This window comes from Plecotus auritus (genome assembly GCF_963455305.1).
Source record: "Plecotus auritus genome assembly, chromosome: 7".
Classification (NCBI taxonomy): domain Eukaryota; kingdom Metazoa; phylum Chordata; class Mammalia; order Chiroptera; family Vespertilionidae; genus Plecotus; species Plecotus auritus.
This window is the reverse complement of record NC_137774.1, coordinates 58,877,943-58,890,868: the sequence shown is the minus strand read 5'-3', so window position 1 is coordinate 58,890,868 and position 12,926 is coordinate 58,877,943. Positions and strand designations below refer to the sequence as shown.

The window sequence follows — 12,926 nt, the reverse complement described above, 5'->3', positions numbered from 1 at the left end:
AGAAAGCTGCCCCCGAGTTCCTGCCTGATGCCAGTTCCTGTCCATATGTCCCTGGTTCCCCCAATACCGTCCCCCGGTGATGGAGCTCAGAGGAAGCAGAAAGTTCATGCACTGGCCCTTTAAGAGAGACTGCCTCAGTCTCTGGCAGCCTTAGTGTCACTCAGCCACAATCCCCATTGGTTTTTATAGCATGTAGTTACAGGGACTTCTCTTTTCAACACTGGAACCCTGAGCTGGGACCCCCTTGCTCCTCACAGGTGGCCTCCCAATTAAAAAAACAGCACATTCTGCCCCTCCTATGGGTTTCAGTGTGTTTTCTTCTTTATTTATCTAGTTGTGGGACTTCATTCAGCCAGATATCAGATGGTTCTGAATGACAGTTATTCTGTATTTTAGTTGTAATTTTGATGTGGTTGTGGGAGGTGGTGAGTTTTTGTTCTCTCGCACAAGAGAATTTAAATGGTACCAATAAATAATGAATTATGCTGCTGTATTATAGCCATTTGAAGTCCAGTTGTGGAGACAGACAAGAAGGCTGGGTTATTAATTCTGGCCAGTTATCATTCAGTTTAAGCATGTATTTCCAATGATAGGGTGTGAAGAACAACTGAATTAAGAAAATGCAAGTCTGTGTGCAGATCTGGATAACAGGAGTGCTACGTGGGTCTGACAAATGTTGAGATGTCAGTGATCCTATATAATAACAGAGGAATATGCACCATAACATCACAATCGCTCGGCAGGAGGCATGCACAGCAGGAGTGGGTGGGCAGGGATTGCCATCACTAGGAGGGCCTCCGCACGGCCTGGCCCAGGGAGGCCCCAGTGGAGGTGCGTGCAGGCCTGCCATGTGGTCTGGCCTGGAGGCCACCCAGCTTGGGGGCAGCCCCCAGCGGAGGCGCGCGCAGGCCTGCCCAGCGCTAACATGACGCTGCCTGCCTGCGTCCCCACCCTGCGCTGACGTAATGCTGCTTGTGTGCGCCCCTGGCCAGGGATGTGACACTGCCTGCCTGTGTCCCTGACCTGGGACGTGGCGCTGCCGGTGTGCATCCCCGCCCAGCACTGAGGTGAAGCTGCCTGCCTGCATCCCTGGCCAGTTTATTAATACATTTATATATTATTTTCATATACATTTTACTAATTTCCTTTAACCTGACACTTCTATTATAGAGAAAGGGGAAATAGCAATATTAAAATATTTCCTCTAATTAATTCCCTTTTAATGTGCATGAATTTCGTGCACCGGGCCACTAGTATAATTATAAGCCTTCAAAAATAACCATAAGACTACATGCCGGGGTGGGGTGAGGATGGAATGTTGGATGGGAAGGTATGGGAAAGGAGGGAATCAGATTTAGTTAAGAAATCCTAAGTCAGGAAGTAAAATAAGTTAATGGTAATTCACCCATCTTGCCTATGTGTAGTATTCAAAATACTGAGCTGCCCAGCCCAGCCTGGAGGGACTGTGGCAGGACAGTTACATCCCATTGTGATGCCGTGAGCATCACTAAATATGTCCCCTCTTCCTCCTGGTCACAGGAGCACCTGTGTCATCCCTTTAATAGGTAAAGAAATAGGCTCAGAGATTACTTAGGGCGTTCTGCAAGGGAAGAGTCAATTTTGAACTACAGTGTGCCTGGCTGTCTTTAAAGTTTATTAATTCTTGCAAGTTTAACCCTTTGAATGAGCCATATTTTCTACATTCCTTGATCATTTAAACCTGAATGCCCCATGCAAGTACCCTGCAGCTCTGGTGGTCAGACCATTTTCATTAGTCCCAAAGGCAGCACATCTGTGGGAGGTCAAAGAGGAAATAAGAGTTGACACAAGGATCCCTCATTAATCTCCAATAGAAATAGAAATTTCTCTGATTCTTTCAAAGCATTTTACCATTGCCTAGAGGCTAAAACTCTTTCTACCCCCTTGTTACAAAATTATTGATGGGTAGACATTAGATATGCCACCCTCAATGTAAAATCTTTGTTTAAAAATCTTTGTTTAAAAAATATTTGTATTGATTTAAGAGAGGAAGGCAGAAAGAGAGGGGGGGAGGGAAACATCGATGATGAGAGAGAATCACTGATTGGCTGCCTCCTGCACACCCCCCAGTGGGGATCGAGTCCCCAACCCGCAACCCGGGCATGTGCCCTGACTGGGAATTGAATCATAACCTCCTGGTTCATGGGTCGAAGCTCAACCACCAAGCCACTCCAGCCAGGCTCATTGTGAAATCTCAGACACTGCCCTTTAGCTGATTTTTGTGTCCTTGGAAGGGTTATAAATAAGAAGAATCACAGCTAAGTACATTTGCATAAAGGATACACAATTAAATATAGCTACTCTATGGTCTAGAAGAGAATTCCGACTAGATCCACTCTAGTCGTTTTGCTACATCCGTTCTTATTTCAGAGGACAAAAAGTTAAAAACAACCTTCGTTCACCATTATCCTTCACTACCAGGCTGGTTTTTTTGAGGGCAGGGCTGTATTTTGTCCCTTCCGTGCCCCAGGCCTGACCCTGTGATCAGCATACAGTGGGGCTTATAAACATTTGCTGAATAGAACTGAACTTGGATGATTTAATCTGTTTTAAAATATTTTTAAACACATTCAAATAAAAGTTATTCGCTTGTGCTCATTTTATTGTTTAATTATTGCATTCCATCCTTTGTGCGGTCCAATAAAAGGAACAGCACACTGAACACACTTTGGCCAATAGCAAGATTTTAAAATAAAAGTTCCCTGAAATGTGATTTGTGAGGTCTCCCTTATTTAGCAGTAGGTCCTAAAGCCAGAGGCAAGGCCACCTGACAATGGCAGGCCAGGCTGAGGGCTCTGTGCTTGGCCTCCGGCCTCACTCCCACTCACCTGGCCACACCCAAACCCTGTTTTAACACCACAGGGGAGAGGAAGGTCAATTTGAGTAGGGGACAAGATTTAAGTTGTCAGGGAAAGCCAAATGAGCAAATGAAAAATACATTAGAATTAGAAGCAGCTTAGATTTTATAACCTAAGAAAACTTGCAATCTGTCCTCCAGAAAATGGCTATGAACGTAAACCCAGGATTTTCTCATGGACAGCCTCCACCTCCCATTACTTGGGAGGGACGAAAGCCCAGGCCCCAGTATCACCTGGCCTTGGTTGAAGATGTGCTTCGTGGCTCACTAGGTAGGCTATTGTAGGTAATGTTCAACTTCCCTGAGTTCCAGGGGCCTCTTTCCTAAAAGGGCATTGATGTGAAGGGGCTCTGGCTTCGAGGGTGCTGAGAGGGGAAAATGAGATGATCTGACCAGTGCGGACCTCAGTGGGCAAGTGCTCAGGGAGACGGCTTCCGTAGCACTCCTCCCAGCACTGTCATCACAGCGGCAGTGAACCTGCCGTGAAGGGAGCCCGTGGGCCTGGAGCCTCGTCTGTTTACCCTCCTTGAGCAGAGCACACCCTGCTGTTAGTCAAAGGGGGTCTGCTCCTGGTGGTCTTCCCTGGTTCCATCAGGACCCGGTCTGTGTTGGCAAGTCAGGGGAATGAGGCAGGATGAAGGTTCCCTTTGAATTCACCCATGTCTCAAAACTAAGCATTTCTTTTAGAATAATATCAAAGTATTGTCTCCTCAGTTACAAACCCATCAGTGCAGGATCCCCTTCTTGTCATACAGAGAGCCTGTGCTGAAGGGAAACCAAGTGGTGACACCATTACCTGGAGTGCTTTAAAGACCCTGGGGCCATCAAACGGATTGGATTTGCACTGTGGTTACTGCCATTTTTTTTTTAGTATCATTTTGCCAAGTGCTTGGTCAATATTAAATGTTGTTGCTATTTTATTCTTTCCATGTGGGTCACCCAAAACTCTAGTATTCTAAAAATGCAGGGAACACACACACCCAGTGTGTCCTGTCACATGCAGAAAAGAGGGAGTCTCTAAGGGTATTTATGTGGGGCTGTGCCAGGACTGGGACTCGACTCACACAGGTGATTGGCTGCAGTGGGACAATGACCAGTATGTATGAGTACTTGCTGGGCAGGCCTCTCCTGAAGCAAGGTCCATGCATGGCATCTGGCATGAAGGGGAGGAGGAGAGGCCAGAGGTGGGCTGATGAATCCAGCACAGGAGAAAAGCTAAGGAGTAACAAACCGGAGAGCAGGCCCAAGAAACCTGGCAAGTAACCTTCCAGAACCAGTGGCCAGCAGAGGGCAGGGCATGTGTGTGCACAACTCCATGCCAGGGCTAGAGCTGAGTGACCTCAAACACAGGCTCTCACTCTCAAAGGGGTCATTTTGAGAACAACCACTTGATGGTACTGAGGTAATGAGTTATCATATGATAAAAATGAATGTTTAGAAATCATATATTATAAAAGGCTAATATGCAAATTGACCGAACGGTGGAACAACCGGTCGCTATGACGAGCACTGACCACCAGGGAGCAGACGCTCAATGCAGGAGCTGCCCCCTGGTGGTCAGTGCGCTCCTACAGAGGGAGCACCACTCAGCCAGAAGCCGGGCTCATGACTGGCGAGTGCAGTGGCAGTGGCGGGAGCCTCTCTCACCTCAGCGGCAGCGCTAAGGACCCGTCGGGGGATGTCTGATGTCAGTATTACTTGAGTCAGGCGGGCCTAAGCCGGCAGTTGAACATCCCCCAATAGGTCCCAGATTGTGAGAGGGTGTACCCCACCCCCCTCCCAGTGCACGAGTGTCGTGCACTGGGCCTGTAGTAAAGAAATAAAACCACTGACCTCAAAACATTTTTCTTTCTTTGCCTGGTGAAGCAGGCTCGCTATACCAGGAAGCAGAACTGGAAAGATGAACGTTTCCAAATATTCTTTGGGGGAACCTAAAACAATAAGATGCCCAGCTGAAGATCCCAAAGGGCTGTCAACCGATGGTCCATGGTCATGGTCAGCTGTCAACCTGATGGTCCTTGGGGGTGCAGTGAAGAAGGAAACTTTATTCAATGCAAAACAACTGTGATGCAGCATAGCTGTGGGGCACCCTGGGGCCAGGCCCCTTTCTGGCTAGACAGCTCTGCTCTGCACCTTTCTGCTCTGCACTGCTCAGGTGAGACATCTTTGGTGTTTCAACTCAGCTGGGGACACTAAGCCTTCTGTGTAAAGGGAAAGTGGACTCTTAGAGACAGAGGGGCTTCTATAGACAGAAGTCCCAGACCCTGGTCCCTAATTGGTCTGTCCTCATGCAAATGAGGGACCCAAATCCTTATCATTTGATTGGTCCAAAAAGCACTGCCATGATTGGTCAGAATAGAGCTGGTCTGGTTGGTGGGGGCTACACAGCTCCAGTTGGATGGGGAAAGCCTCAGTGCTATGGGTTGAAAGAGGATTCCAGGAACTCCTTTATAAGGGTTAGCAGAAATAGTGCAGTTAGGCAGTTCAGTGCAATCTTCTCCCTAAAGCATAGCTTGTGTGAGAGGCCCCTGTTTAGCAATGGCTGCTGGATTCTGCTTTTTATAATTTGAGCCCAGTTAGTTACTGGGAACCCTTTTAGTAGGTGTCTTCTTTCTCAGGGTTTACGACCAAGTTAATCTGGGAGAAACATTTGCTTCTGAACCAGAAAAAAGAACTGTCCAGGAAATAACATGGCCTTCAGTATTACTTGAGGCTGCTGAGTTGGGCACCTCTATAGTCCAGTGAGGGTTCAGGCCAGGCACTACACAGGGCCAGGGCCACAGTGAGGCTGGGGAAATGAACACAGGACGTGGGGGTAACTAAAGTCAGAGAGGAACAGTGGGTACAGTGGATAGAGCCCCATGGCACTGTCATGATGGTGCTGGTTGCCAAGGCCTAAAGCACACGAGCAGAGAGAAGAGAACAAAGCAGTCAGAGAGGCCCTGGCCCCAGGGGGCCCGGAGGAACTGGGGCACAGGCAGGAGGCCTATGTCTCTGGCTTCAACCCCCAAAGCAGGGCAGGTATTTTCTTCTACTTTTCACATTTTTGCCCCTCTGTATTTAACACAGAATCAGAGCATGCTAGTTATTTATCATTATACTAGAAGCCCGATGCACGAAGATTCGTGCTAGAATGGGCTTTCCTTTCCCTGGCTGCCAGCACCGCCTTTCCACTCTGGCCCAGCCCCTTTCCACTCAGGCCTCAGAGCCGCCTCTTTCCGCTCCAGGACTCGCCTCTTTCCACTCAGGAGCCACCTCTTTCTGCTCCAGCCCCGCCTTCCCATGTTGCCCAGAGGCCCTGAGAGACCAGGGGTGGGGCAGAACGCCTGCGTTGTCGCCATGGCTGCCGGCACCGCCTTTCCACTCCGGCCCAGCCCCTTTCCACTCAGGCCCTAGAGCAGCCTCTTTCCGCTCCAGGACCCGCCTCTTTCCACTTGGGAGCCACCTCTTTCCGCTCCAGCCCCGCCTTCCCATGCTGCCCAGAGGCCCTGAGAGACCATGGTGACAACACAAGTGTCCCGCCCACCCCGTCACTCGGCGTGTGGTGTATGCAAATTAACCGCCATCTTTGTTGGGTTAATTTGCATATCATTCCTGATTGGCTGGTGGCGTAGCGGAGGTACAGTCAATTTACATTTTTGTCTATTATTAGGTAAGATTTCAACCTAAAGATAAATCAATGGAAAAAAGCTACTTCTTTTAATAATTAAAACAAGAACACATTTGTTATTTACATAGTCTGAGGTCTGTCTGTCCATCCCAACCCCACCTTGTGGTTTTGCAATGTTACAAACCCCAAACTAGGAAAGAGGAAATCTTCCTTACTTACAGGTTTTGGGATCAATTGTTTCCAATTTGATTTGAGTGCAAGGTATGTGTGAGTCTGTGGCCCAATGAGGAAATGGGTAACGGTGCTCTGCACTGAAGCCATGGAAAAGGGTTTCTTCCATCGGTGAAACCTGGTGGGGGTGGGGAAAATCAATTCATAGAAATAGTTTAAATAATTGCATTTTCTTTTGTAACCTAAGACAGGAATACAAGTCTGCATCAGACTTTAGGTTCTAGGGGGCATATTGAGCACAAGTCTTAGATTTCTTCCCTCCTGAGACACATAAATGGCAAACGAAGACTAGCCCTCTAATAGAAGAATACGAGGACCATCTGTGGATGAGAGATGTGCCAACATTTCCAGAAGAAACAGAAATTAGAGTTGTCAGGTAAGAGAGGGGAAGCAGCAGCCCAGAACCCACAGCCTGAAACTGGATGGATGGGAGTCCATCTTCCCACCAGGATTCCCGAGGGCTTCATGCTCAGGGGTTCACGTCCTCAGAGGGTGAGGACGAAAAGGGGATAATAATGAACAAGAGTGTTAAGTGAAAATGTGGCTGGGGCGCCACTGGTCTGCTGCCCACATTTCCCCTCTGCTTGCTCCTGCCCCCTCAATACGTGTGAAGCTAGGCTCACAGCAGCATTTTCTATCCAGCTCTCCTTTCCAATGGCTCTTCTAGAAACAAATTTTAAAAACAGCCTTGGAAGGAGTAGAACTACTCAGGGTGCCATGCTGGTGGTCAAAAGATTAAAAAAAAAAAAAAATTTACCATTCATTTGGAGGTTCCCTGCCTGCGGACCCTGAATAAAAGTCTTCCAGTGGTCAGTCACTCCCTGTGAGCTCTCAGGCAGTGATTCTACTCACAGAACAGATGTATCTAGAAAACAAACCCATCTGCACAACAGAAGAAAACCATACCAGCTACATAGAAAAATCCACTTGGGCCCGCATTTTACATTCTGAATAAATAGTCAACGCTTCCCACACAGATAAAGAACATCAACAGCATAAATGACAAAGATCAAGATCTACAAAGAACTGACCCTGGAAGAAGCACAATTCAGGGAAGGGATTGTGATTGGTATCTGTAGAGAAATGTGAGAAAACAGTGCGTCCATAAAGCAAGAACAGGACGCCTTGAAAAAAAGACAATCCCAGGCCAAGACAGTTCTTAGACAAGGTTCTCTGACAGCAGCAGCTGCAGTAATGAACTTGAAATCTAGTCTTAGGTTTGGGTCCATTCCTGTGACTCTGCTAAAGTCCCTTCATCTCTCAGGATCTTGCTTCATTTTAAACTCCATTAAGTTCCTATTTTGCTACAAGCCAACTGCCGAGGGCCTCTCTTCCTGGCTGCTGCTATTGCCCTCCTTCCTTTAATACAGGTGTCTTCTTGCCTCCTTGGGCACGTCTGGGGAAAACTGCTCTGCCTGCAACTGTCCCCAATATGGACATGTGGTGACTCCACTATAAAGGCCTTTCTTACCCAGGATCTCATTTGAGCCACACAGAGGCACTGTGAATTAGTCAAGGATTACCTGATCCATTTAACAGATGTGGAAACTGAGGCCCAAGAGCTTATGAAGTACCCTTTAAGTCACACTGTTAGAAGCAGAGCTAGGACTGGCCCACGTTCCTGGTTCTAGCTCCAATGTCTTTCCTAACTCATGACACTGTGTGACAGTCCCACAGCTATCAGTACTGTTCTCATTTGAGAGCTTTTCATTTACCGCTCAGGTGGGGCAGTACTCACGGTAATCACGGCTTCTTGTTTGATTTTGTATCCCTCTGGAAAGGGGGGCAGCTCAGCTTCATACTCTAAAAGGAGTGAAGGCAAACCATCAATTCCATACTTAACTGCAGCTTATGAGGTAATTTTCTTTCCTCTAAGTAAAAATTCTTAAGTTTGCCGAAACCGGTTTGACTCAGTGGATAGAGCGTAGGCCTGCGGACTGAAGGGTCCCGGGTTCAATTCCGGTCAAGGGTATGTACCTTGGTTGCGGGCACATCCCCAGTAGGAGGTGTGCAGGAGGCAGCTGATCGATGTTTCTCTCTCATCGATGTTTCTAGCTCTCTATCCCTCTCCCTTCCTCTCTGTAAAATATCAATAAAATATATTTAAAAAAAATTCTTAAGTTTTATCTTGGTTGGGGGTTTACAGAAATGAAAAATAACTGGCCATTACAAGTTAATAATTAATGTGAAGTACCTTATTTAAAATGAATGAGATAATTATTCACTTGTGTGAAGAGTCCAGACTTTATGTAAAGAGTTTAAGACTTTTCCTGAGAGTACGACTTTAGATTTTGACCCAAATTATGATAACTACAAGAGAATGAGGAGGATCCTAGGAAGAATATAGCATCCAGGGCGGAGAGGGGAGAGAAAAGGAGGAAAACGTGAGGAGGGCAGAAGCAGCAGCAGAGGGAAGACTCCCGTCTGGAGTACATGACTAGAAAAGCCAGCCCATAAGCCCTCACTACTCAGAGCACGGCCAGACCCAGCAGCACCGGCATCCCTGGGAGCTAGAAATCTGCATCTCAAGTCTGCCCTAGCCCTGCTGGACTTAACCAGCATTTAATAAGACCAGGGGGCTTGCATTGTACCCACACCACACAGACATTGGAGAAGTCCTGCTGTAAGCGCCAGCTGTTTCTCATCCTTGCAGCACGTTAGAATCACCTGGGAGCTTTTTGAAACTGTTTTGGCCCAACCCCAGAAATTTTGATTCAATACTAGTAGGTCTGGGGCAAGAGCCTGGGAATCAGTGCTTTTAAAGTTCTCTAGTTGGTTCTCATATGCAGTGAGGTGGAGTACCATTGCTAGGTTTCAAGGCTGATCACAGCCCACCTGTTGGAGAGCTTCATGCACAGAACAGTCCACACATGCTCTGCAGGCAAGGCTGCTGCTGAGAGAGGGCAGAAAATGCCCGTGGCCATATCAGTGCCACCTGCCAGGAAAGACTGATACACGTATTTCTGGAAAGGTCAATGTTTTAAAGGTAATTGTATAGTTGCTTTGCATTGATGAGAGAAAAAAAGGTTTCTGGGCAAGAGGATATTAATGGAATATAGTTGTCCTGGACACAAGTTTTATTTCATTATCTAGTTCCTTAACAGACAGTAGAGCATTTCTAAGCAAAAACATATTTTTTTTTAATTCATAGGTATCAGGTTGGAGACAAGTATACCAGGTGGCAGGTGATAAGCAATTTTGATTCCCAAAATAACAAATTATCACAAACTTACTTAAAACAACACAAATTTATTACCTCAGTTTCTGTGGGTCACGAGTCTGGGTGTGGGTGAGGTCTCATGAGGCTGAAACCAAGGTGTTGGCCATGGCTGTGACCTCATCTGAGGGCTGGGGTCCTCTGCAAGCTCAATGGTTGTTGGCAGGATTCACAGTTTCTGTAGGTCTGGGTCCCCATTTCCTTTCTGGATATTGGTGAGGACTGCTCTCAGCTCCCTAGAGGCTGCTCTCAGGGTCTTGTCACAGGGCAGTTCACATGGTCATTCGCTCATTGAAGGCAAGCAGAAGTGTCTTCTGCTTCAATCTCTTTGACTTAGTTGAGGTGCTCACCTGATTAGGTCAGGCCCACCTATAATGATCTCTCTAATTTAAAGTGAACTGATTACTGACTTAATTACTTCTGAAAAGTCTCTAGACAGCAATGTCTAGATTAGTGATTGATCAATAATTGGGAGGTAAGTGCACTAGGGGAATTTGGGGGGCTGGGCCACTGAGAATTCTGCCCATCACAATAGTTCTAACTCTACCACTTTTTTTCCCTCTCAAACAAGCATGCAGATTCACCCTTCTTTCCCCAACCTTTTGAGAATCACCAAAATAGTGTGAAAGCTATTTATCTGAACTTAAGATATATACAGCTCTATTCCTTTATCTGATTGCCAGAGCTTATTGTGAGAAAATTCCAAATAATACAGAGATGTCATGTAGAGAGTATAAATCACACATGTCTTTACAACCAACAGCCAGTTAGATTTGGCATAGGTCCAACCTACTCTTTTCAATGCGCTTACTAATTATACGTACATATGCAATACACACATTTATTCACTTTAGATCTACATTAGGTCAAATCATCCGAGTTTAGAACCTTGTAACAGTGTCCTTTTTCTTAAAAGCTCATACTACTTTTACCCTTTTTTGAAATTTGTAAAAATTAATCTCTTTAATAGACTGTGTGTTTTGTGACTGAATTACCTGGGTCTGTTTGTGCTCACCATCATGTTCCCACAGAATACTTGCTGAATGAATGAAGCAATGAATGAATAAATGAACCAAACAGTATGGCAAATTACTTTTGACCCTTAATCTACTGATTCATTCCTTGATATTTACTGAGAGCCCACTATGTTGAATCTTTCAAGGCTGCTACAAGTATTATGTACACATTTATTCAGCCAGTGTACTCTTTTTTGTTGTTGTTGTTAATCCTCACCTGAGGATATTTTTTCCAGATATTTTAGAGAGGGTGGGGGTGTTCAGAGAGAGAAGCATCGATTGATTGCCTCCTGCACCACCCCTCTCCCGGGATCTAACCTGTAACCCAGGCACAGTTCATGTCTTTGACCAGGAATTGAAGCTGAGACCCTTCTTTGTGCTGGTCGACGCTCTAACCATTGAGCAACATCGCCAGTGCAGGGATTTTGCTTTTTAAATGTATATTTCCTAACAGAATGTAATACTTACCTCGAAGATAGGATTTCCCCCAAATCCTATTTCTCATGTTTGTTGTGAGAAACTGAATTTACTATGTTTGTTATAGAAAACTGCATTTGTTAGAATGTTTTAAGAAATTCTGCTTATTCCTCTAAGTTATAATAGTCATTAGTGTGCCAGTGTGTACAATTCACCATCTTGATCTCTTTAACTTCATGCTGTAACCCTATCAAGTCCCTTGCTTTTCGGAGAGCACCCTTCCTCTTTGCTTTCTCCCTACAGGCCTGTTTGACTAAAATAAATCTCACGATTCTAAAACACAATGCAAAGCATGTTTCTTTGTCAACAATAACACATACATATTGAGCACTTCTAAAACGTAGGGCACACTGCTGAGCTCCTTTGCATACACCATCTTAATCCTCACAACAGGTAGGTACAAGGATGACTCCTTGTAGGGGAAGCTGAGCAGCTTCTCTAACAAAACACCACTAGCAAATTGTATTATGAAGAGCTATTTAACTCGGAAAATTGAAAACTCTGGAGAAACGTTCAAATATCTGACTGGGTTCTTTAGGGTAGAGTGATTAGTACCAAGGAGCTAAGGACCAATGGGTACAAGATTTTCTGAATATAATGCAACGTATGCATGGAGAAGGAAAGCGAGCACTGGATGGAAGTTGGAATGGATAGCCTTTGAGGGCATCTATCATTCTTGAGTCCACTGTACTCTTCCTCCTCTCTTATTTCCCACTTCTCTCAACTCATCACTCACTCCGACCTGGACACATATACTACGCATTCATTCTTTTTTCCAGTCAACAAGCATTTGCTGACCTGTACGGTAGCCACTAGCCACAGGTGGCTATCTAAATTTATTAAAATTAAGTAAAATAAAAAATTCAGTTCCAAAACTGTACTAACCACATTTCAAATGCTCAATAACTGCATGTGGGTGGCTACCACACGGAAAAGTTCTACTGGACAGTGCTGTCAGATGGCTGAGGTAGTGATGTAGCCACAAGAATGAAAAAGCTGAGTTCTTGACCTTGAGGAGCTTACAGCCTGGAGCTGAGGAGCTTACATTACTTTTTTTTTTTTTGGTCTTCATTTGCTATGTTTATTTCACTTATCTACAAAACTAGGGACCTACTAACAATATTTTATAATAACAGAATTCTGTATGAATATAAGATAAAAATATAACATTAATTTGTTTTATTGGCCTAGTAATAAGCAACTAGACAGAGAAATGGGGAAAATATACTATTTTTAGCTGAAAAAATATCTATAAATTTTTTTTCTCTCTTTATTAAGGTATTACATGTGTCCTTAACCCCCCATTGCCCCCCACCACCCCCCCACTCATGCCCTCACCCCCTGTTGTCTGTGTCCATTAGTTAGGCTTATATGCATGCATACAAGTCCTTTGGTTCATCTCTCCCCCTTACCCCCGCCCTCCCCTGCCTTCCCTCTGAGGTTTGACTGTCTGATTGATGTTTCTCTGTCTCTCGATCT

At 45.5% G+C, this 12,926-nt stretch overlaps 1 protein-coding gene across 8 annotated transcripts in view; it reads right to left on the bottom strand.

The window, feature by feature from the left end:
* IQCK (IQ motif containing K) overlaps positions 1–12,926 on the bottom strand; it is a 140,838-nt gene that overhangs the window by 126,586 nt on the left and 1,326 nt on the right. For all 8 annotated transcript variants that reach the window (XM_080681872.1, XM_080681865.1, XM_080681871.1 and 5 more), the window contains exons 2-4: positions 8,476–8,540; positions 6,726–6,855; positions 4,730–4,827 (exon numbers count right to left, since the gene is read on the bottom strand). In XM_080681872.1, coding sequence (XP_080537998.1) covers positions 4,730–4,827; positions 6,726–6,855; positions 8,476–8,540 — 293 coding nt within the window. The remainder of the gene's footprint in view (positions 1–4,729; positions 4,828–6,725; positions 6,856–8,475; positions 8,541–12,926) is intronic.